The sequence below is a fragment of the Terrapene carolina genome, unplaced genomic scaffold (assembly GCF_002925995.2).
Source record: "Terrapene carolina triunguis isolate 2854851 unplaced genomic scaffold, T_m_triunguis-2.0 Scaffold31, whole genome shotgun sequence".
NCBI classification, from domain to species: Eukaryota; Metazoa; Chordata; order Testudines; family Emydidae; genus Terrapene; species Terrapene triunguis.
This window is the reverse complement of record NW_020664382.1, coordinates 3,778,075-3,802,697: the sequence shown is the minus strand read 5'-3', so window position 1 is coordinate 3,802,697 and position 24,623 is coordinate 3,778,075. Positions and strand designations below refer to the sequence as shown.

Genomic DNA, 24,623 nt, shown 5'->3' with positions numbered 1-24,623 from the left:
TGAATAAATGGATTTACTTACTTGTGCAGACACCTAGGCCTGTCTCCCTTAACCAGTAGGACAGTTCTGCACCAGTATTAGTAAATAGGATTCTGCATAAACTACTGCTCCCTTTGAGAGAGAGGGCAGCAAGACAAGGCAGTTGAGATTTTGTATTGACAGGGAATGCCTAGAGCACTTTCTTTTGTTAATCAGGAGACCCTATTAAGATTTAGCTCTGTTACATAAAATCTTTAGTTTACTCTGCATCCCTTGAAACAGTTAATCAGAAATAGATTATATTGAAGTTCAGCTCAGAAAAGATCAGAGACATAGGCTTTAAAATATCTGCTTGGCTCCCCTGAGAGTTTGAAAAAGCCAGCTTGTGCTGTCCCCTAACACAACAAAAAGTCACATGTGACCAATGAAAATTTCATCCGTTTTATCAAAATATTTTTACAGGATACAAAAAGAACAGTCAGTGTCTCAGACAAATCAACATAATCAAATACATAATACTGGTCTCTTGCAAACTATCTTAAACCTAAAAGGTCCATGAATTTTATCACTGTGACCCTAGAAATAAATGAAGGGGGAGAAAGATCAAGACTCAGAATAAATACACTGCAGTCCTGCAGGTAAAGAGAGGTCCAGGTTTTCTTAACAACAAAAAACACACTGTACAGTCAGCTCTATGGTTTTGTTGCCTGAGGCAACCCAGAAGATTGAACTCTCACTTGTATTCCCCCAGTTCCCTGTTGCTTACATTAAAAAGAACAGCCAATAAATATTTGGCTGTCCCAAGATATTGTCTGTCCTTTCTATGTGGTAGAGCTGGATTTCACACCTATACCAGAATCCTGGTTACACATCTGAAAGTTTTTGAAGCCTCCCAACTAAATGAATAAGATGAAATGTCTTGGTTTTGTATCTAAAACTCTTTAAATGGTTTGGGAGCTGGCTACTTGGAAATCATCTCTCTGTGTGATTCTACAGCAGCTAAAAGAATGAGGAGTAGTTGTGGCACCTTAGAGACTAACAAATTCATTTGGGCATAAGCTTTCTCTGTGTATATATATCTTCCTACTGTATTTTCCACTGCATGCATCTGATGAAGTGGGTTTTAGCCCATGAAAGCTTATGCCTAAATAAATTTGTTAGTATCTAAGATGCCACAAGTACTCCTCGTTCTTTTTGCTGATACAGATGAACACGGCTACCACTCTGAAACCTTTCTACAGCAGCTGTGATCTGCTACCAAGCTGATAGCAAGAAGTGTTTCAATGAAAGGTACTCAGTTCTGGAAGATTCATACATTTTAAGGGCAGAAGGGGCCATTATGACCATGATCTTTTGCCATAAAATTTCATCCAGAAATTCCTACATCAATCCCATAATTTAACATTTGGCATGGCCACTTCCCCATCAAAAATAATGAACAGGAATGGAGCGCTTGGAACAAATGACAACATTTGTGCTTTTTCATCCTTAGAAGTATTTACAGTGATAAATGGAAAATACCCAACAAACCCAGTATCAGTTTAACGTGATACATCCTCTACCATGGCACTCAATACTGTCCAGGCTGGAAGGCAGACTTGAAGAACTATTTTCATGTTGCTCTGTGCCCAAGAGCCTGACACACCTCATCTTACAACAGTGTGGATACATCATTTGGTTCAATTAAAAACTAAATATTTTATATGCTTGTGATGTTCTTAGCTTCACAGAGTCCAAGGCCAGGCTTGACCAGGATGATCACCTAGCCCAGGGGTTTTCAACCCCTGGGGGTCCACAGACTATGTGTAAGGGGTCCGCAAAAAGCTGTCGTTGCCATAGAACAGCTGTTACATTCCTCAGGGGGTCCGTGGGCCATGTCTAATATTTTCAAAAGGGTCCGCACCTCCATTCACAATTTTTAGGGATACACAAATGAAAAAAAGGTTGAAAACAACACTTAATTTGTGTCAGGGCTGAGCCCTGGCACCTTTAGGCTTGGAAATTCATAGCCCGGCACCTTTGGGCTTGCTGCATCAGTTATGATTATAAAAAAAAAATTGTTTGAGCCCCAGCACCTAAGTGCGTGAGCCTGGGCACCTCTTTCATTACAAATTAAGCACTGGTTGAAAATCACTGATCTAGTCTGACCTCCTGTATAACAGGGGCCACAGAACGTCCCCCGAATAGTGCCTAGTGCTGAGCTTTTAGAAAAACATCCACTCTGGGTTAAAAAAAAATAAGATCATCCGTGATGAAGAATTCCCCAGGACTCTTGGAGAGAATCACACCCATCTCTCTCAGAGGATACAGGTATTTCTTCCCCCTCTCTCTTCTTTTGTGATGTAAACTCCTCAAAGGCAGGCTGGCCCCCTCCCTTCAGGGAAGAAAACAACAAACAGACGGAGGAGAGAGGCGGGGGCCCGTGAAAGCCCCAGCCCAGGCTCCCTTCACACCCCGGCGGGGGAGGGGGTGGCGGCTGTTTGCTTGGCAGCCCAGACAGACTCGAAAGGACAACAACCGCGATAAGAAAAGGAAGCGGCTCTTCCGCCTCCTCATGTAAGCCGGGGAGGCTGGGCCCGCAGGGAGGCGAGCTCCGCCCTCTTCTCCTGCCCGCTGAAGAGCCAGCGAAAGGCTCGCAGGAGCGCACAGAGCGGAGCGCGGCGCACTCGGAGACACCGGCACCGGCGGGCACTGGCAGCGCCCACGCACCGCACCCCACCCCGCCTGCGCGCCTCCTGCTCCGCCGAGCCCTCTGCTCCGTGCGGGGGCGGCTGGTTTGACCGCGCAAAGGCGATTTCGGCTCCAGACGAGGCAGCGGCGTTTGGAGGAGGGAGTAGGAGCAGCAGCAGCAGCGAGCGCTGGGTTTGGAGAGCTTCCCTGCGGGACCTCGGCTCTGGGCGGCCCAGGTAAGGCGCAGGGTTCAGCCGGGCGGCCCTGGGGAGGGGGGTGCGATGGATTTGAAGGGGGAGGGGACTGGTGGCGTTGAAGGGGGCGCTTGGCAGCCGTGTGGCTCCGCTGTGCCTCTTGTCTCACGCTGCGTCTGCCAGCGATGGGGTGTGGGGCCGCTGGTAGGGAGAGGCGAACAGCCCCAGCTTCGGCAGCCGCCCCTGGAGTTAGCGCCGGACCGCAGCGGGCTCGGGATCTGCCCCGGGGCAGCTGCGCCCAAACTTTGCGGGCGGGAGGGAGGAAGCTGCCTCGAACTCCGGCGCGGGCAGTGCCCTGTGCGCGGAACGACCCTTCCTCGCCCCCCGGCTCCCTCAGCTAGCCCTGCTGCTGCCCCCCTCCCTAGGTTTGGAGCGAGAAACAAGCCCGAAAGGGAATCGCTATATTTTAGATTGGCGAGTCAGGTGACACCGGTTAAGTAGGGGAGAGAGCCGATTTGGAGGCAAGCGGAGAGGGCAAATCGAAATTGTTTTTTTGAAGGTTTTCCCCCCTTACAGGGAGGTTCTTCCCAGCCTTGCCGGTGTGAGAGAGATTTAGCAGTTCTTTTAGCCAGGCTGGTCTTGCACTGAATTGTGAGTTCTTGGAATCTATAGCTGGGTTATGATGATCTCCTTTATTCCACTAGTGTGGTAGGAAGAAGGTGGCACATAAAAATTGTTTCATAAATTGTTTCTGATACTCTGGACGTTTGAGCAGTAGGTTAAACATTGGAACTCACCGAAGTCCTTTGGATGTGACTGAGTGGTGAGGGCAAAGAGTTGGTAGGCAGATACCTCAGAAGTTTTGGTTTAATTTTTTTTTTTTTAGTTTTAAAGGTAGTGTTGTGTTGTTTGTTTGTTTTTTTTAAGGTCTAGTTACATGATTTCTACACCATTTTTATGGGCAAGTGTATCAACTGCGTGACAAGTCATCTGTCATGTATTTAAGGTAGTATCACTACTAACTGGAATCTAATAGTTAAACTTAGAAATTAAGAGCTTTCTTGGGTGTGTGGTTTTAGTTTTTTTTTTTTTTTTTTTTTAAGGCCATTATAAAAACACTTTGAAGTCAGATGGAGTTTTGCTTGGGAAGAACTGGTGGATCTAGCCTATGAAGACTAGCTGCTTAATTAGTTAGGTCTCAAATATTAACACTGATTTAGTTTTTCTTTTAAATAGGTACAGGCTTACTCTAGGTAAAGGAAGTACCTGGTTATTGCTGAAAGAAGTTGACCAGCATTCAGAAGAAGTATTAGTTAATTGCTTGATCCTGTTGAGTCTGTTTAGGTTCACCCACTCTCAGCCATGCACAGGTGTTGACAAAGGTGTTCTGCTAGCTAGGCTCATTGTAGCCAAGGAATCAGTTGTCAGTGTTTAGTGAAGGAGTGGGTAGTGAGGCCCAATCACATTGAGCCATTGTGCCTTTTTAAGAACTTAAAACAACAACATTCACTATCTCAATGAAATACTCCAACTTTAAGTCTCTCTATTGCAAAGATCTGTATCGCACACTCACTCAGCCCAGTTTATTTTCCAGTATGCTAGTGAGTTCCCTATCACAGAGCTGGAAACCTTTGCCTCATTGGTAGATCGCCCAAACTGGTAACACTATGAATAATCCTTTCATTTGTCATACAAATTGTACTTGAAGAATTTGATCAAAGGAAAATAAATATTGAGGATTTTGGCATATAATTGTGTGCTACAGTGTCTATTTCCAGTTGCCTTCAAAACATACAATACTGACAAAAAGGGAAAGTGATTGTGCTTGAAATAGCAAGTGAGTAGACTGGCATAGAGAAATAGTGACTAGTTTAATATACTGGAAGAAATGCCTGTGATACTATTTTTTAATAAAATACCACTTGTATTGTGAACACTTACTGAGACAAATCAAAAAAATGACAGGTAAAATCCTGGTTCTCTTGAAGTCATTGGCAAAATTACAATTGACTGCAATGGGGCCAGGATTTCATCTGAAATCTTCAGACTAATCACAATAAACAATGGGCCAAAAATTAAGGTTATTGAAAACATATACAGAAGCATTTCTGCATCATAAATTGCAGCTATATCTAGAAGTTGAGGCTCATAGCTAGAGACCATTAAAATATAAAGAGTAGTAACTTAGAAACTAAAAAAAGCTTTAGAAATTCATTATACTCTGAAAAGGAGCAACAACAGGATTAGCAGGATAAGCTGTTAATTTAAAATTGTAATATCTTCAGGGAAGGGATGGAGGACACTTGATGAGTGAATTTATGACCTGAACTGTGTAGAGATCACTATTCATTACCAACACATTCATAATAGAGATGGGATATTTTGTGTTCTCATTTCCACAAAATCACACCAATTAGCATTTTCCATATTTAGGTGGAGTCTACCTGACTGTATTGTGCCTCAAATGCAGTTTTCTATTTTCAGTCGAGTTTTGTATGTGGAAGAACAGTCGACACAAATCAAAATGAGCCTTTAAGTTTAAATATTTAGGATTTTAAGGCTTGGTCTACACTAAACCCCCAAATCGAACTAAGGTACGCAACTTCAGCTACGTGAATAACGTAGCTGAAGTTCGAAGTACCTTAGTTCGAACTTACCTCGGTCCGCACGCGGCAGGCAGGCTCCCCCGTCGACTCCGCGGTACTCCTCTCATCTAGCTGGAGTACCGCAGTCGACAGCGAGCACTTCCTGGTTCGACTTATCGCGTCCAGACAAGACGCGATAAGTCTAACCCAGAACTTCGATTGCCAGCCGCCGAACTAGCGGCTGGGTGTAGACATACCCTAAGTGATCAGACAAAGGAGAAGAGAAAAAGAGACTGATTTTATTGGTTTATTTATATAGATACTTTGGATGTGTATCATTTCAGCAAGCTGTTTGTTTTGCTTAGTTTCTTTTGAGTACTTGATTTTTTTTTATTATTATTATTATTTTTTATACATGTATATAGAACTAACTAAGAGGGGCAGAAAGAATTTGGTTTTCTAATAACTACAGCTTTGATGTGGGAATGGTGAGGCTGACCTTTTCCTGATATGGCATTTATGGACTAATACTAATTTCTATACACTTTCTGTGAGGGTGGAGAAGCCAGCATTGTGCTAAGACAAAGTGAAAGGAAAAGTTTTAAATGAACAGTGTCTCAGTGGATTCTGATAAAGCATTTATGTTTAATGTGGTTTGTCCTTATGATAAGCCAGAGCAAGGCCCATAAGCCTACGGTCCTGCCTTCTGTTTGAAACTCCCTTGCTAAGTGAGCTACTATGAATATTTCACTATTTTGTCAAACATAGATTTAGAACTAGTCATAAAATCACACACAATTCTGTTCATTGTATTATAGGCCACAGGATAGTATTTTTATGCTACTGCAGGCAAGTCTGTTACCAGTCCCATTATATTACAAACCCTCTTAAGATGTTGAGTTTATAACTGTAGTAAGATATTTTAGGCAGAAACTTGGCAGACAGTTGATCCCCAAACAAATATTTTTACCAAACTTGGTTACATTTTAAGTTATGAGTGTGCAAAACGGTAGTGTAACACTTTGGGGATATTTTCTTTAATAAATACTCGGATCAGTCTTTGGAATAGACTGTTGCGATTTCCATAAAAGGGGAGAGAATGTAAAATGTGTAATAGTTAGAACATCTACCATCCAGACACAGTCAGCTTTTTCAGAGATTTCTCACTGCATGTTCCTTCTGATGTGTCCAAAGTACCTAACCCTGTAGTGTTGTGAAATTACATCTGCTCATAATGGGTTGTTGCTTATTTTGCTTAGTCTCCAAATACTGTTTATTTAACTGATTGTCAAAGAGTAAATAACTGAAACTTGTATCCATCTATCAGAAGCTACATTTTCTCAGGTTAATAATTCACATTATAAACAACCTGTATCAGTACTTGATTGTGTGTACTCTGGATTGTCCCAAAATACATATGTCCAAGATTTAGTTCCAAAATATTTTGAGTGAAAACAAAGAGGAATCACTAAATCTTACACGCAGCCCCACACCCCTAGTTGGAAAGAGACAGTCGTAAGTCATTTATGGGTGGTTAGTAAAAATCCAGTAAACAAAGTCAAAATTCAAAAAGTCAAAGCATGAACACTTAAAGCAGTGGGACCAAAACTTGAAGGTACCTATGGATAAGCAATAAATACTTGGCAAGCAAAGAATTTTTATAGGCTTGTAAACTTAAATTCAACAAACTTAGGCACTAGGAAGTCTTTCATCTTGTATACTAAGAGCTTGATCCTTCTCACATATACATGTCTCATACCATTTTAATGTTAATGATTTTGATGGAGTTCATCCCAATTCAAAACGTGTAAATCATGCCCAGTGTTGAGGACATAGTACTCCAGATGAAAGCTTTCATATTATTGCCTTGTCAGAGGATTCTCTGAATGAAGCATTTTGTTGTATTACAAGTTTATGTTCTACAATAGAGTAGATAAGGTGCTTCTTTTAATGGACTCTTACCTTCTGCAAGAACAAGTTTTTCATACATTTTGTTTTCATTTCAGATGAGTGACTTTGGAATCAAGAACATGGATCAGGTAGCTCCTGTATCTAACATCTACAGAGGAATGCTCAAGGTGAGTTTTCCTAGGAGAGATGCTTAAAAACAAGTGGCCTAATCTCCCACTTCATGCACACATTTCTCATGTTAGTGAGAGACATGCATATGCATGCTGAGGAGAGACTACACTAATTACATTTGGGTTCCTTCTTGTTGACACTTCTATAAGATAAGGAGCAAGCACTTTATACCTAGCCATTTAAAGCACCCTGTTTAAAGAGGAAAATATACATTTGACAAACCCATCCTAAAGATTGGAAAGCAAGATGAAAAGTCAGATTCTGATTTCTAATCCATTCCAATTCAATCAGAATTGTGTAAGTAAGGGCAGCAGAATTGGGTCCTAGATATGGTCTTTCTATATTTAACTTCATGCAAGGCTGTCAATGTATTTTGATAGGACTAATATATATAAAAGCATTAGTCTAGTATGAGGAAAATTAAGTTCTCTGTGGTTATGTGAAAATCTAGAGTAAAATGCATGAAAACTATTCAGTCTCATTTGTAAGAAACAGTTGTTCAAGTGTCTTGACTTGCTTTGAAAGATACTTACAGATCAAGGACAGGTTAGAAAAAACAGAATTTAAAATATTTCATTTTTGTAAATGTCTGCAAGGGCATCCATGTAACTAATTATTTTTTTGTAATTATTCATGAAAGATCTATAGCCAGCATTGGTCACTTGTATTGTGGTGATCAAGGCAAATTGAATAAAGACCTGTCAAACTTTTTGGCCTAGAAAGCTATGAGAAATGCCAGTGTTTCAGAGACAATATATCAGTCTCATTTAAAGTCAGTTGCAAATGTTTTTTTTTCCAACTTGCTTATATAATTTGTTTTGCTAACCAACCAAATATTCATTTCATAGAGCATAATAGGAAGCTTTATGTGAAATTTGTGAATTGAGTGCTCTCCCGTGCAGGAGTTATGCCAGGCACAAAGGAAATTGGAGATAGATTAAAATTTGTCGCAATCTTATGTCAACCCTTAAAACTCTATTCCACCACTGCATAGTTGTTTCCAATTTTTTTGGATTTGCTTCAAGTTTTGCACTGTATTACTAAATTTATACATAACTGCAATGAAACCACATAGTGCTTGCTTGCCTCTTTTTTTTAACACTGAGTAAGGTGAGCAGGATTTATCCCATATAAGGTTTTATTACCTATTCAGAGCAATGTTCAAACATTAACTAATTTCTCATTTCTGAAACTTGAGACTAGAGTACAGTATGCTTTCTACTCATTCATATACTACTGCTTTTTTTCCAGTGAGTCACTGTAAGGGTCACTTATTTACACAAAATACAGGAGTTTCCAGATTATGTTGAAATAACTTGGCCTTTTCTCTAGATACAAATGGTGAATCAGAACTATTATCTATTAACATGTAAAGCATTTTTAGTAGCAGACCAGCTGGTTTTATTAACTATTTCACAGATAACAAATCTTTCAAGTATCTTTACTCTGACTTTTCTTATTGCTATCATATGTACATGAACAGTCTTAATTAGTATGAACAATATTACTTTAAGTCTGCCGGTCAGCTCAGTGTATTTTTGGACTAAATTAGCCATTAGAAGGAAGACTTCTAGATTTTTCTTCATGCCAGCCTCTTCCTTCTGTGGATCATAGGCTGCCATGAATTACATACTGAAATGCATAGCAACTTGTTATAAAAACCAGCCTCAATACTACATACAAGCCAAAGTGTCTTTCTTGAATTTCTGCCCTGCCAGTTTTCAAAACAAAAATAGCACCATACACCGAAATAGAGACGCTGTAAACTCCAGAAAGGAACCAGGGTGGATTCAGGGAAAGACCAGATACTTAATATGCTATTCTGCAAAAACAATTTAAGTTAGTACAGTCAATTGAGAGCAAATCTGTGTTATGCTGAGGAGCATTAGCTTATTCTCAACTGAAATTTGTACCTTGACATTAACATTTAAGTGGATGCCTAAGCAAATAGGAACCATCAACAGATATTGTATGTGTTTCCTTAGTCTCTGGCTCCCCTTTACTGCAGATGCTCTCATATGGGTATCACTGCTGTGTTCTGTAGCTTTCCAAATACTGTATCCACAGGTTTGGCTTGTGGCGTTTTTGTTTTTTTGTTTTAAAAATCTCATCAATGGGAATTTCTAGTGATAGCCTCTGCCTGTTGCTACAAGTCTTTTTCATGACTAGTTGGCATGTTAAGTATAAACTTATTCAGCTCACTTTTGTAGAAAAAGCTTGTAACTTTTAGACATATTTACTAAGAAGGGGTGCATGTGGCCTGGGAGATTCAGTAATAACTTTGCATGTACACAGCACCTCCCAACTAGAGCACTTCAGAATTTGAATGATAGACAAGATTTTCTACAAATATTTGTAATCTTTAATAAAAGTGACTATTAGCTCATCAGAAATCACTCTCCTTTTTCCCCTCAAACATTCTATTATAGCCAGTCCTGCTTATTCTTGTTCGTTTGTTTAAACTAGCAAAGGCTCATTAGAGACTGCTGAGGATTAACAAGCTGCTTTTTGTGAAATGCAGTAGTTGGTACAATCAGGTAACCTAAACCACAAAATAAAATAAACCCAAGAAAAGACTCTTCTTCATAAATCATGTAAAAGTCTTACAGTAATGTGGTTCAGATTAAATATTTCCAAAAATGTAAGTAAACCTACTTGCATCTTCACATTGGCAATTATTTTGTTATAATTCACTAGTCCTTCTAGTATAATAATTAGCACTTAAAGGAAGTCATTATCATTAGCAGTCTATTACAAGGCTAAAAATGATACTAATCTCTCTTTACAATTTAGCAATCAGTTAAAATTTAGATACAAACCTGTTTAGAATAAAACTTCAGTTATAGAAAAGGTTAAAATAGCTGCTAGTTGTGCCTACTATAATGAAAGTTTGTAGTTTTCTTTGTATCTCCTCAAGTTTAAAATAGTCTAGTATCTTTGAATTAAAGATGCAGCTGTCACACTGTAAACACACTGTAAAGCAGCCTGCTTTTCGAACACAGTCTTGCAGAACGCTGCCTCCAGTCAATAACCACTCATCTGGGAACTTGATCCTCTCACCTCTATGGAGGTAGAACCATAAAAGCCTAATTGGGGTGACTTAACTTCTAACAATTTAATACAGGCAGCATTGTCTTTGAAAAGATTAAACACAGCTCTTTGGCATTTTAGTGTATCAGAGTTGCACAGTCAAAAATCAGAAGGCCAGATCCTCAGATTATGTAAGCCAGTTTAGCTCCAATGAAGTCAGTGATCTATTCTGATTTACACCATCTGTGGGTCTGGCCCAGAAGGACAGGAAACAAACATTAGTTCATCTGCAGTATATAAATATAGCATTAGCTTATTTTGTATAATGTGTAGCTTAGTATTCCACTGTTCATGTTTAAAAAAAAAAAATGTTTACCATAGGACATATAGAATGTGCCACACAGGAACATTGCTGTTGAAACCTTAATTTTATTTTAACTATACAACCCTTAACACTGCATTAATAATTATTAGACTGTATGTACATAATCTCCAGATACTAACTTAACCCGTCCTCTTTGCAGTTGCTGTTAGCAGTGCTCTAGCAGAATACTTACACTGAATATTCTTTTTCTTAAACTGTTTTGCAGCATCAACCAGCATTTGACGTCTTTGATGTCACAAACTCTTTGTTTGCAGGATATTTTCCCTCTTTAAATGAAGATCAAACCCTTCAAGAAGTACCAACAGGGTTTGATTCAATTTCTTATGGTAAATATTGTTTGTTTTTTGTGTTTTAGTTTGATCAGCCACATCAGTCAAAATAGAAAGTGCTGGTTTCTCTAACTAGGTTTCTGTCACTGTTACCTACAATGCGCAACAATAAGTCTTTAATAATAGAGAAGACTTTTTTAAATATTAGTTTAAGGCTTCAGTCCTGCAGACATTTACATACATTCTTAAGTTATTCACATGAGTAGTTCTATTGCTAGCTTACAGCTTCCCTTACTGAAAACCTACACTGAAGTAGGGTGTGTGAATATAAGAGGATCTGTTGTCTGTAGAAGGCCAGTTACGCATACTGGAGCAGAATTAAAGAGGTCTTTGGATATGTGTATCTGTTAAGACTAACATTACTAATAATCTTTACCTACCTTTACTTGTTCATTTCTATAACTCAAGTTGGTGTATTTTTAAAATGGGTCAAGACAGAATATTAGAGCTCTATTTAGTCCTGCTGAACGTGTATAAATGTAGAACTCTGCAAGGTCCTTGGTCCCCTTTTCTGTCAGGTTTATTTTGCAGCTTTAGAAACTTTGCTTAAGTAACACATTGAAATCCTTGTAGCAGGACTGTAATCACTAAAAGATCTCCATTTATCTTCACCTCAGATCTCTCTGACTGGCTTATTCCCAAGCTACTCAGATACAGTGGTGATGGGTGTTGCATCCAAGTTTTTATTCAACCTTGCAATGAGCTCCACATGTGTGCAGAGGGACCTGCTTGCTAATGTGGAGCTCATTGCAGGCCATAGATAGCTAGATTAGCTTTGCAGATTCATGCACAGTCCTAAAGCCTGACAGCTTATCACACGTGTATGCGCACTCTCCCTGTGACACTAACATTATTAGATGTAGCGATTATTAACAACATGAGTGCAACCTAACTTTGTCAACCACAATCTGTGCACTCGTTTTCAAAGAGATCTGTGGAAAGTTGAAAGTTTGAAGAGGTAGTGACAACCTGGTTCCAAGCTAGAGGGAACCCGAGGAAATGTTAGACACCAGTCAGAATATCAAATCCAGTTAACTTTTTTTAATGACATGTAATGCAAAAACAAATTGACCAATTTTCTTCAAACTTTTCTTGAAAATGCTCTTTACTTCCAGAAGAAGTCTGGACATTTTCATGCCAAATCTTTCTAATAAAGAAGATAGGATGGGGCTAAATTATTCTTTTGAATGGAAGTTGGTTGCAGCATTAACTAAGGAGTTGATTATCTAGATTAAGAATTTATAACAGTTTATGGCTGCATAAAATTCAGTACCATGATCATCAGCCAGTTACATAAATTTGGCATTGGGAACTAGCTTGTGACCAAAAATGTTTTACAGTCTAATCATTGAATAAGGCATGACAACACCACAAATTCAATTGACTGATCTATGCATGAGTGGGTCTGACATTCAATCTAGTGCAGTGGTAAATGTACCCACAAGCCTACTCCTCACTGCTACCCTGCCTGTTACTTAGTTCTCAAGCTCAGTGCAGGGTATCTGGAGTTGACAAGAGATCACTTGGTTCTCAAATTATAGAGGAGGAAAAGAAGAAGCAGCAGTCTTCTTATTTTCTAATAAAGATAATTGACTCTACATAACAAAGGCATATTTCGTACTACCAAAGTCAATCTGAGTCTGCATCGTTAGCTGCAACAAAATCTTAAACGCTGGCATAAACTAACCTATTACATACAAATAAGGCTTGCCATAGTTGGTCCCATTTTATAGTTGGAAGCCTCTTTTGCTTGTTCTTTAAGTAACATAGAAGAACAGGAGTACTTGTGGCACCTTAGAGACTAACAAATTTATTAGAGCATAAGCTTTCGTGGGCTACAACCCACTTCTTCGGATGCATATAACATAGTGGATTCTCCGTTGTCTGTCTGGTTCATTAGCCTAAATGCTAATGTTTCTCTCTTTTCCCCTCCCCCCTTCATTCTTTTAGAGTCAAACAGCTGTGAATTGCCTCTCTTAACCCCATGCAGTAAGGCTGTGATGAGTCAGGCCTTAAAAGCTACTTTCAGTGGCTTCGCAAAGGAACAGTGTCGTCTGGGTATCCCGAATAGTAAGTGCTTTCTTTTTATAACCTTTTTAGTGCAAAAATTATGCTGATTGGTTAGACGACAACATAAGAGAGGAGCAAGTAAACTGAGCTCATCCACTGATTAAAAGAAGATAGAAGGAAAAATTAGAGCACTGACTTAAAATTAAGAATAAATCACTGATATTTGAGCTTCAGAACTAGATCTCCTAGATAACTTTTTAAACATGAGCCCTCACTCAATATCTTTTTAACTAAACTTATTTTAGGTTCTTATGAATGTAACTATCAAGAGTTGCCTCTAAATGTTATGCTCTTTTTCTTCTCTTCCCCCACTCCCCATTTGCAGATCCTTGGCTGTGGACTGAACAGCAGGTTTGCCAGTGGCTTTTCTGGGCTACCAGGGAGTTTAGTTTGGCAAATGTGAACTTTCATCGGTTTGTTATGAACGGCCAAGACTTGTGCAGCCTGGGCAAGGAACGTTTCTTGGAGCTAGCTCCTGATTATGTAGGCGACATTCTGTGGGAACACCTGGAACAGATGATAAAAGGTAACTAGATAGGATCACAGAGCAGGAGTCCTTTTTGGCTAACAAAGCAACCTTGTCAAACACAACTGATGTATTTCACCAAGTTGTGGTTTTGTAATTGCCTAAAAAACTCAGAGAATTTAAAATCTTTAAACATTATCAAAGGTATCTTTAAAAAAAATCATTTTCTGGAGACCATAAAAGCAATCATCAGTTGTCACTAGCTTGTCAATTACTGCCAGACTGTGCAGTTGTCTCAGCAGCAGTTTTATACGGAATGGTCATTCATATAAATGAGATTAGGGTAGATCTGATGCAATATATAATTCAAATCTGAAAAAAATATGTAACCAAAAGTCAAATTAGGTCAATTCATGTTACTAGTGACTCTTACCAGTGTTTTGGAATAAGTCAGTGAATGAATGTAGGAATGACAGAGAGACTTGAGGATGCTTTCATTGAGACAAAAGAGGGATGAGGACAAATTTTGTCAAGAGGCTTCACATGGATGCAGGGATCTGCCCACCCATATCATCTGATAAAATGAGAGGCAAAATAACTATTGAAAAAGAAGGGGAAACTTTTTTTTTTTTTCCTTTCCCCATTGTTACCATAAGCTGTCTTTCATTTAATCATTTGTCAAACAAACAGCTTTGGAAGTTGAGTGTTCTTTTGTCTAGCGGGATTTTGGTGGTTTTGCTTTTTGTCTCTTCACTGTTCTAGTCCTGTGTGTAAAACACTTACCTAATGCCCAGATCCTACAAACTTTTAAGTACACATATAATTCCCTTGACCTCAATGAGACTGCACATGTGCATGAAGTTAAGCAATTGCTGAAGTGTTTGCAGGATCAGGGCCTTATTGCAGATTTTTAGACAGATTAAATATTAGAATTCCATTGGCATGACATTTTCCCTACTAGCAGTTATTTCTTTGAAAGTTTGATGTCAGGTGACTAACTTCATGTAACTGTCAGAAATACCTCCAGTCGCTTTGAAGTTCCCCATAATGTCCTGGTCAGATGTGTAAAAAGAATATTTGTTCTGTTTTCAGACAGTCAAGAGAAGAGACTGGACCAATATGTTGAAAACTCTCATCTTACCTCAGTCCCACACTGGGTCAATAACAACTCATTAAGTAGGTATCCTGATTTGGTTGACATTTAAAATCACTTCCTTGGCTTTATGCTGCATGTGATATCACACACTGTAATTCTGCAAGTTGGTTTGAACACTGAAAATAATCAGACTAGATATTTTCTTGAGGCAAATCCTTGGAGTCAGTGAAACCAGGAGGAAAGAAGACTATGTGAAAGCTGTGGTTAATCAAAAGTCTTGATTTGTGCAGAAAATTTATGAAATCCCAGATTTTGTTTTTGGTACACGAATTGCCAAAAATCAAGTGTTTAGTACAAACTGGCCATTACCACAACTACCAGGCTGAATCTAAAAGCAGCACTGATGGGATCCAGCAGGAGTCATATTTTGGTCCTTTTTGGTAGAAGGAAGGTGGATGCAATATAGAGCCTCGGAGGGCAGATGGAGTAAATAGGGAGGGAGAGCACGGACCAGTGGCCCTCTCCTGACATCTTTCTCACCCCCACCCCCAAATACTGCTTATATGTATGAGGTTGTATTTTCAGTACATTTCTCTTAATCTGCTGATCAGTTAACACGAGAGGAATCCTGCTATGGACCACCTAGCTGCCTCCCCAGCACTTTCTATGTGTTCTGTCATTCTGGGAAACCCCAGAGAGCTCTGTGCACAACTGGCAATCTGTGAATCATACAGCAGATATAGGTTGTGTGATACAGAACCTGGTTCAAACCCTAGTGCAGTCAGCTGGAGTCCTTCAACTGACTTCAGTAGACTTTGGATTAGACACATAGCCTATCATTCATACCCAGTCAGGTTTTCAGCTAAAAAATATTTTTTGGTGGCATAACTGTACGTCTGTGTTGCAGTGGAAGGGTTGACTTGGTTTTGTTCTGCTTACATGGAGGTATTACATTTATGAGAAGGACTGTAGTGAATAACTAATCCATTCCTTTTTTTTCTCCCTCTCCTTCCCACTTTAGGTTTTAATACAGAACAGGCCCCTTATGGTATGCAAATGCATAGCTACCCCAAAGCCAGCCTCCTGAGTGACTTATGTCAGACTTCTGCAGGACCAAATCTCCTCAGCCCAGATCAAGAATTTTCCATGTTCCCCAAAGCTCAGTTAGAGACAGTCAATGTGAACTACTGCTCCATGACCCACGACTTCACAAACAATCTGAACTTGCTGATAGATAACTCTGGTAAGACTTAGCTTATCCATTTGCTAATTATTAGTTTAAGGCTCTATGCTCTGTGCACTCTATTTTGTATGTATAAACCACGTTAAGAAAAAAGTGAATAACAACCATTATTTAATTTTTTAGGTAAGCCTAGAGAGCATGAATCCAGTGACAGCGGCACAGAAAGTTATGAAAGCACAGATTCTCAACTTCAGTCCTGGAACAGCCAATCATCTTTAGTGGATGTACAACGTGTGCCCTCTTATGAAAGTTTTGAAGATGATTGTAGCCAGTCTCTATGTCTGAACAAACCTACAATGTCTTTCAAAGATTACATTCAAGAAAGAAGTGATCCTGTAGAGCAAGGGAAACCAGTTATACCAGCAGCAATTCTAGCAGGCTTTACAGGCAAGTGATGTCACGCAATATATCTCTTGTTCTCGCGTTTCTGATCCTTTGTGTGGGTGTATGTCCATTTTTGATAAAGGGAGGTTGAGAGGTACACGCTTCCTTACTCATCGTTTGTTCATGAATGACTTCTTCACTAATAATGCAATGTTCTAATAAAAAAACAGACTGTATTAAAACCTGGAATGCATTCTATTTTTGGTAGCCCTCCTCTGTCTAAAAAGGAGGGAAACTCAGACAAAACCTTCATTCAGTTCAAGGAGTTCACCTGCACTGACTCACCCACTAAGCACTCATTCCTAGAGTGCTTACTCAGGCAAAATGCTCATCACTGAAAGCTTCATCAGGGCAAGGACTTTAGTTTAGGACCCTAAGGTTTTAAATATAGCTGCCAGCAGAAAGGAATGAAGTGGGGGGAGAAGCAAAGCTTGGTTCGAATAACTACTTCGAATTAAAATAGTGGACAAAGTTCATTATAATGTATCCTTCAGCAGATTCCTGTTACAGAAACAGTCGTTGTTCTTTGCCTCAGCCAAACATCTTAAAATTATATCAGATAAATCTTAGGATTATGGTATGTGTCTTACTATATCCCTTAGTTATGGTTAATAATTTTACTCTTCTTGGTTTTTACAGGCAGTGGACCTATACAACTGTGGCAATTCCTTCTGGAGTTACTAACAGACAAATCCTGTCAGTCATTTATTAGCTGGACTGGAGATGGATGGGAGTTTAAACTTGCTGACCCAGATGAGGTATGTGGCTAATTGTGATTTAATAAAAATCTAGGGCCTGATCCTACATCAGTGAAAGGCACCCCTCAAGGCAAAGTGTTTACAAGATCAGGCGTCTCTGCCTCTGTAAATGCTTTACTGTGCAGTCTGGGTGACTTAGAGCATCAGTCAAGTACCTAGGTGTACGTAAAAGTTTAGTGTATTATAGCCTTACTCTGCATGCTGCCTTTACGTTTAACTTACAGCATTGCTTAACTGTTTAAAGAAAGTAACTTAATTGATAAAAACCTCTGGGAATTGAGAGAAACATGGCAGATGCACAGAATACCGAGGCCTTCAAAGGTCTGTTTTTAGACATGCATCAAATGACTGCTGTGATAACTTGGAAATTAAAACTAGTCATTAAGAGAATAAACTCCAACCCTCTAATGGATGATGGAATCACTTTCTGATGCAGTTAAGGGGCCTGATCCAAGGCCTACAGAAGTCAATGAAAAGACTCCCATTGCCTTCAGTGAGCTTTGGATATGGATATGGTCTTAAGTGACTTCACATAATTCAACTTTCACTTTACAGTACTCTCTCACATGTGAGGTGGTTCTTCTTTGAGAGAGAAGAATTCACCTTAGCCTCTTCTCTTGCACTAACAGCTTTTTTTTAAACCCCTTTTGTGGCAAGGTGCCTCATGCACCCATCCACTGTCTATTGGTGTCACGTTCATAGACCCTAGGTCTTATTCCTTTTAATCAAAGTCTGGCCAATAACTCAATCAGAGATTGTTTGTTAAGGCTTCAGCTCTTACTCATCCAAGTATCCTCAATGATTTGATGGCATTTGAACCATCAAAATGACTTGGTTAGATGATGGTAAATGGAAAAATTAAACTTATTTAGCAACCAAGATAGTATGCTTTAATTAGTTTGTTTTTGCCTTTTTTCCTCCCCCTTTGGGGCTGAAGGTGGCACGACGGTGGGGAAGGAGGAAAAACAAGCCAAAAATGAACTATGAGAAACTAAGCCGAGGCCTGCGCTATTATTATGACAAGAACATCATCCACAAGACGTCAGGGAAACGCTACGTGTACCGGTTTGTATGTGACCTACAGAACCTGCTGGGGTACACGGCAGAGGAACTTCATGCCATGCTGGGAGTGCAGCTAGACACAGAAGATTGAGCACTGCAATATCATGCAAAACTGGCAAAGATTGCAAGATTTTGAACTGTGACTAGGACCCATCTGCAGTCAGTCTTTTGACTGTTCAGATTGGTGCAACTGTTAAGAAATAAGGACCTTGAACTGGTTTTGTAATCGGGGAAAGCTGAAGGAAGAAGTGGCCTTATTTCATCAGACGCAATGGCTTCAAGTATTGCTGCACCAAGTTCTTTGGAGCAGTGTGGCGGATGGCACAGTGCCTAGCTCTAACCTGAAGACGTGAAAATGCTCTAGGGTTAAATGTTTTGGCTTTTTACACTGCCATATAATTATGGGTTGTTTTTAATACCAAAGGTTGGAGAGTGACCAGTAATACATCAAGTTTTGAGCTAGAATTCTAACAACCACGTTACTTACATCATGATATGCATTTTTAAAAATAACCTATGTAACCTTTATTTTAAAGCAGAGAGAGAAATTTGTCTCGTACATTTTATTACACAAACATGTTAGGTACAGAAACATTTTTGTTTTACGTTTCAAAACTAGGTGTAGCAATTATTTTTTCCTTTCAAGGGAGAGTGAAAAAATCACACCATTTCAAGTCAGTTTGTATATATTTATATGCTGCTTCTTGAAGTTCTTTAATGTTCCTATTTAACAGATATTGTATAATGTAATTTAAACTAATTGTATGTGCGTTTGAAATAGGAAGAATGTAAACATTTGTTTCATGTTTGAATAGGCCATAGAACATTTTGCAGTTTGAGGAAGTCTGTAAAATGCCTAGTACATGATTATACTGTAGGCCTGTAATATGAAAGTTAGATGGATGGTATTGGTTGAATATTTTGCCATAACTGTAGCTGGCAAACTTTGTTCATTTTGGCATTTTGACAAGAAACTAATGTAGTCTGGGGCATAAAGGGCCTGTTTCTCCTAACTGAAAATGAAAACATTAACATGGATGAATGGTGCATGTTTTTTCACTTCTATGCATGTCCTTTTAAAAACAATTTATATACAAGCCTTTTTTTTTTTCCCCTGGTTTATCCCATCTGATTAAAATATGAATTCTATTTTTGGAAATGTGGCTCCTTTTTCAGAGATCAGGAGGGATTTATGTAGCAGCTATTTTTTACTGCCAAAAAAAGATTCACTGGAAAAATGTAATTTGTAAGAAAGCTTTATTTTTTATCTGAGCTTGATGTACATTGAAATGTGTTGTACAGTGAGAGGGAGGAAAAAACAAATCTTTATTAAAACATCTTAAACAGAAAAAAAATGGTGTGCATAATTTAATTTCTATTAATTCCTAAATATCTTGATTAGCTGTCTTCTAGTCCTTTGTGGAAATACCTTCTGAAGTCACAGACCTGATTCTCTTCTCGGACCAGTGTAAACTGGAAGTAAGTCCATTGAAAAGAGTTGAGGTACCTCAGTGTACAGCTCTTACGGGAGGAGAATCAGGCAATCACTCTTTGTGGTGATGTTTAGCCCTGTACAGAACATGTTGCATAAGGCTCTATGCCCTTCCTCAAACAGCCTTGTGCTGACACTCTTCCCCCTTTACTGCTAGAGAGTACAGTACATACGTCTGATTCAAGTTACAAGAATTTATGTAACTTCTCCAGATGAAGGATGAACACAATATTTTCAAGTGTCTTTATCTTAATCCAAATTATCAAATGCCAGCTTGAGTTAAAGTGTGAATTTTAAAGTGCAATTATGGACACACGTATTCCAGAATAACTCCAGGCTCTGTAGAAAAGCCACTACAACCTATCCCCAAACTGGTACATGTGTACAGAGTACATAACTCCCACTCATGTTGAAAAACATTCCCAACACCACCTGGTATGGAATAAGAGCCACTTTGCAAATACCATGAGTCATTTGTTTTCTTCTCTTCTCCCCCTCCCCCCAATAAGATAGTAGGCCATAACATGCCAGTCCTGCTTAAGCTTGCCTTTCTCTAAAGGAGAAAAAATGGAGGAAACACTATGATCAAGTGCTTTTGAAAGAGACATTTCCCTTGTTTGAGTAGTTACAAAAATATGAGCCAAATTCTGCTCTTATTGCACTGGATTCAACCTGCTGTAAAAGCAGAATAGGTAGTTTTATAAAGTGCTCTTTAAAACAAAACACAGTGGAAAAGCTCTCAGACTTGTTCTTCCAAATGTCTTGGACTAGCTGGTCAGAACCTCATCTGTCAATGGCCATGTGATGCACCATGAACTTTGAGGGCTAAATCATGCACAAGGACTGTCCTTCTTTCTAGCCTTTCCATGGCCCATACAAGGGAAAGAGGGGAAACGCCATACTCACCACCACTATTGCAGGCCTACACATGGGGTCTGCTGAATTCAGGCTGCAGTTTGTAGCTGTCTTATCAGCTAACAAAGGAATGTATAGCTTGATCAGAAATACAGTTTCTAGGGGCTAAGACAAAGCCCAATAAAGTCAATGGAAAGGCACCCAAAATTTTCAGTGGGATTTGAGTCAGGCCCCTAGAGAATATAATGTACTACATTGTAGATATAGAAATGACTTGCTTTTGGCCTAGGTTTCTAGGATGAGGGTGGGTGGGGGGCAGGAGGCATCAATGTATTATTTCCTTTACAGCCATGTCATTGTCTACCATCCTATTTTCCTCTCTGTGCCACTCTTATGCTTTTGATTATAGGGTGTTTCAGCCCTAATCTCACTTTCAGTTCATAAAGGTTCATTTTCAATATGCATTTCCTAAACACAGCACTATCATTTAGAGCTGAAGCCTAACAGGTTATTGTTCATATGATAAGTTTTGTGTTTAAATGCCCAACCTCCTTTTTCTATTTTCCAAATTCAACAAAAAAAATCTTACATCAGTAGGAACACAGAGTACACAAGATCTAAACTGCCCACGTTAACATGCCTCTTCTATGACTTTAACCCTGAGTGCTGTTCCCATGGGATGGATTCCACCTGAGTATGGAGGGAAATAGACTTCTGGGATGGAGGTTAGCACAACTGATTAAAAGAGCTTTAAACTAGGCTCTCTAGGGAGATGCTCATGTGATCTGCACACCTGATTTTAACATTGAGAGGGAGGAAAATCAAGTAAGAAAGGAACAGTAGGGGGTAGGAGAATGGATATTAAGGGGAAGGAATAGTGCCGATACTAGTCAGATTAGCAATAGAATGACTGTGTTCCCAGTCGGGCAAAGAATGTGGCTGCTTGGCTTCGCCCACAATTAAGATGATTGTACACCAATGCAAGGAGCCCGACTAACAAAATGGAGGAACTAGAACTACTGGTGCAGGAAGTGAAACCAGATATTAGGGTAAACAGAAACATGGTGGAATTGTAATCCTGACTAGAGTACAGGTATTGACAGGTATGTGCTATTCAGGAAAGACAGAAATAAAGGAAAAGGTGGTGGAATAGCACTGTATATTGATGAGTTGGACTGTAAAGAAATTAGAAGTGATGGAATGGATAAGACAGTCTGTTTGGGCCAAAATCACTTTGGGGAAGAAAGCTACTAGAGGTCCCCCTGATACAGTACTTGGGGTGTGTTACAGATCACCAGGATCCAATTTGGAGATGGACAGAGACATCTTTAATGTTTTTGATTAAATACATACTACTGGTAATTGTGTGATTATGGGAAACTAACTTCCCAGATATAGATCAGAGGACAAAGTGCTACTACTAACAGTAGGGCCTACATTTTCCTGGATGTGATAGCTGGCAGATTTCTTCATCAAATAGTTGCTGAACCAACAAGAGGTGATGCTATTTTAGATTTGGTATTAGTGAGTAGTGAGGACCTCATAGAAGAACTGTTTGTAGAGGACAACCTTGGTTCAAGTAATCAGGAACTCATTCAATTTAAACTAAATGGAAGGATAAACAAAAATCGATCTGCAACTAGAGTCCTTGATTTCAAAAGAGCTAGCTTTAATAAATTAAGGAAATTAGTGAGGGGAGTGGACTGGATCAAAGAACTCAAGGATCTGAATGTGGAGGAGGCTTGGAATTACTTTACATCAAAGTTGCAGAAACTATCTGAAGCCTGCATCCCAAGCAAGGAGAAAAAATTCATAGGGAAGAGCCACAGACCAAGCTGGATGAGCAAACATCTCAAACAGATGATTAAGAGAAAGCAGCAAGCCTATAAGGAATGGAAGATGGGAGGGATCAGCAAGGAAAGCAACCTCTTGCCAGAAAGTGCTGGGATAAAGTGGAAACTGCCAAAAGCCAAGCAGAGTGGGACCTTGCAAAGGGAATTAAAACCAATAGTAAAACGTTCTAAGCCATACAAATAAGAAGAAAACTAGGAAAGAAGAAGTGGGACCGCTAAGCACTGATGATGGGGTGGAGATTAAAGATTAACTAGGCACGGCCCAACACCTAAACAAATGCTTTGCCTCAGTTTTTAATGAGGCTAATGAAGAGCTTAGGGGCAATGGCAGGGTGGCTAATGGGAATGAGGATATGGAGGTAGAAATTACCACATCAGAGGTGAAAGTCAAACTCAAACAGTTTAGCGGTACTAAATCGGGGGCCCCAGGTAAGCTCCATCCAAGAATATTAAAGGAACTAGCACATGAAAGTGCAAGCCCAATAGCAAGGATTTTTAATGCATCTGTAAACTCAGGGGTCATACGCTATGAATGGAGAATTGCTAATATAGTTCCTATTTTTAAAAAAGGGGAAAAAAGTGATCCAGGAAACTACAGGCCTGTTAGTTTGACCTCAATTGTGTGCAAGTTCTTGGAACAAATTTTGAAAGAGAAACTAGTTAAGGACATAAAAGTGAATGGTAATTGGGATAAAATACAAGATGGTTTTACAAAAAGTATATTGTTCCAGACCAACCTGATCTCCTTCTTTGAGAAGATAACTGATTTTTTAGACAAAGGAATGCAGTAGATCTAATCTTCCTGGATTTCAGGAAGGCATTTGATACAGTTCCACTTGGAAAATTATTAATTAAATTTGAGAAGATAGGGATTAATATGAGAACTAAAAGGTGGACAAGAAACTGGTTAAAGGGGCAACTACAACGGGTCACACTGAAAAGTGAACTGTCAGGCTAGAGGGAGGTTACTAGTGGAGTTCCTCAGAGATCAGGTTTAGGACCATTCTTATTTAACATTTTTATCACTGCTCCTGGCACAAAAAGTGGGAGTGTGCTAATAAAATTTGCAGATGACACAAAGTTGGGAGGTACTTTCAATATGGAGGAGGACTGGAATATCTTACAAGAAGATCTGGATGACCTTGTAAACTGCAGTAATAGAAATGGGATTAAAATTTAATAGTGCAAAGTGCAAGGTCATGCATTTAGGAACTAACAACCAGATTTTCTGCAATAAGATGGGGATTTATCAGTTGGAAGTGACAGGAGTAGAAAGACCTGGATGATTGGTTGATCACAGGATGACTATGAGCTGCCAATGTGATGCAGCTGTGAAAAAGGCTAATGCGGTCCTGGGGTGCATCAGGCGAGATATTTCCAGTAGAGATAGGGAAATGTTAGTACCATTAACAAGGGACTGGTGAGACCTCATCTGGAATACTGTGTGCAATTCTGGTCTCCCATGTTTCAGAAAGATGAAGTCAAACTGGAACAGGTGCAGAGAAGGGCTACTAGGCTGATCCGAGGAATGGAAAACCTGTCTTATGAGAGGAGACTCAAACAATTTGGTTTGTTTAGCTAACCAAAAGAAGGCTGAGGGGAGATATGACTGCTCTCTATAAATACATCAGAGGGAGGGAGAAAAGTTATTCAAGTTAAGCACCAATGTGGACACAAGAACCAATAGCTATAAACTGGCCATCAACAAGGTCAGGCTTGAAATTAGGCAAAGTTTCTAACCATCAGAGGGGTGATATTCTGGAACAGCTTTTCAAGGGGAGCACTGGAGGCAAAAACTTAACTGGCTTCAAGACTGAGCTTAAGTTTATGGAGGGGATGGTATGGTGGGATTGACTATAATGACATGTAGCTGATCTGCAGCTGCTAACAGCAAATAGCTCCAACATCTGGTAATGGGACACTAGATGGGGCGGGCTCCGAGTTACTATAGAGAATTCCTTCCCAGGTGTCTCGCTGGTGGGTCTTGCCCACATACTCAGAGTCTAACTGATCACCATATCTGGGGTTGGGAAGGAATCTTCCCCCCAGGTCTGATTGGCAGAGACCCTGGGGGGGGGTTTTTTTTGCCT

The 24,623-nt window shown here is 39.6% G+C and overlaps 1 protein-coding gene across 1 annotated transcript; it reads left to right on the top strand.

The window, feature by feature from the left end:
- The first annotated feature begins 2,609 nt into the window (after positions 1–2,609).
- On the top strand, positions 2,610–18,740 carry LOC113406456 (protein C-ets-2). Its single transcript, XM_026651514.2, has 10 exons — positions 2,610–2,885; positions 7,435–7,506; positions 11,131–11,251; positions 13,205–13,324; positions 13,650–13,850; positions 14,883–14,966; positions 15,908–16,129; positions 16,253–16,516; positions 17,153–17,271; positions 18,209–18,740. The coding sequence occupies exons 2-10, from the start codon at positions 7,435–7,437 to the stop codon at positions 18,422–18,424; spliced, it is 1,419 nt and encodes a 472-aa protein (XP_026507299.1). The 5' UTR covers positions 2,610–2,885; the 3' UTR covers positions 18,425–18,740.
- Positions 18,741–24,623: the final 5,883 nt, after the last annotated feature.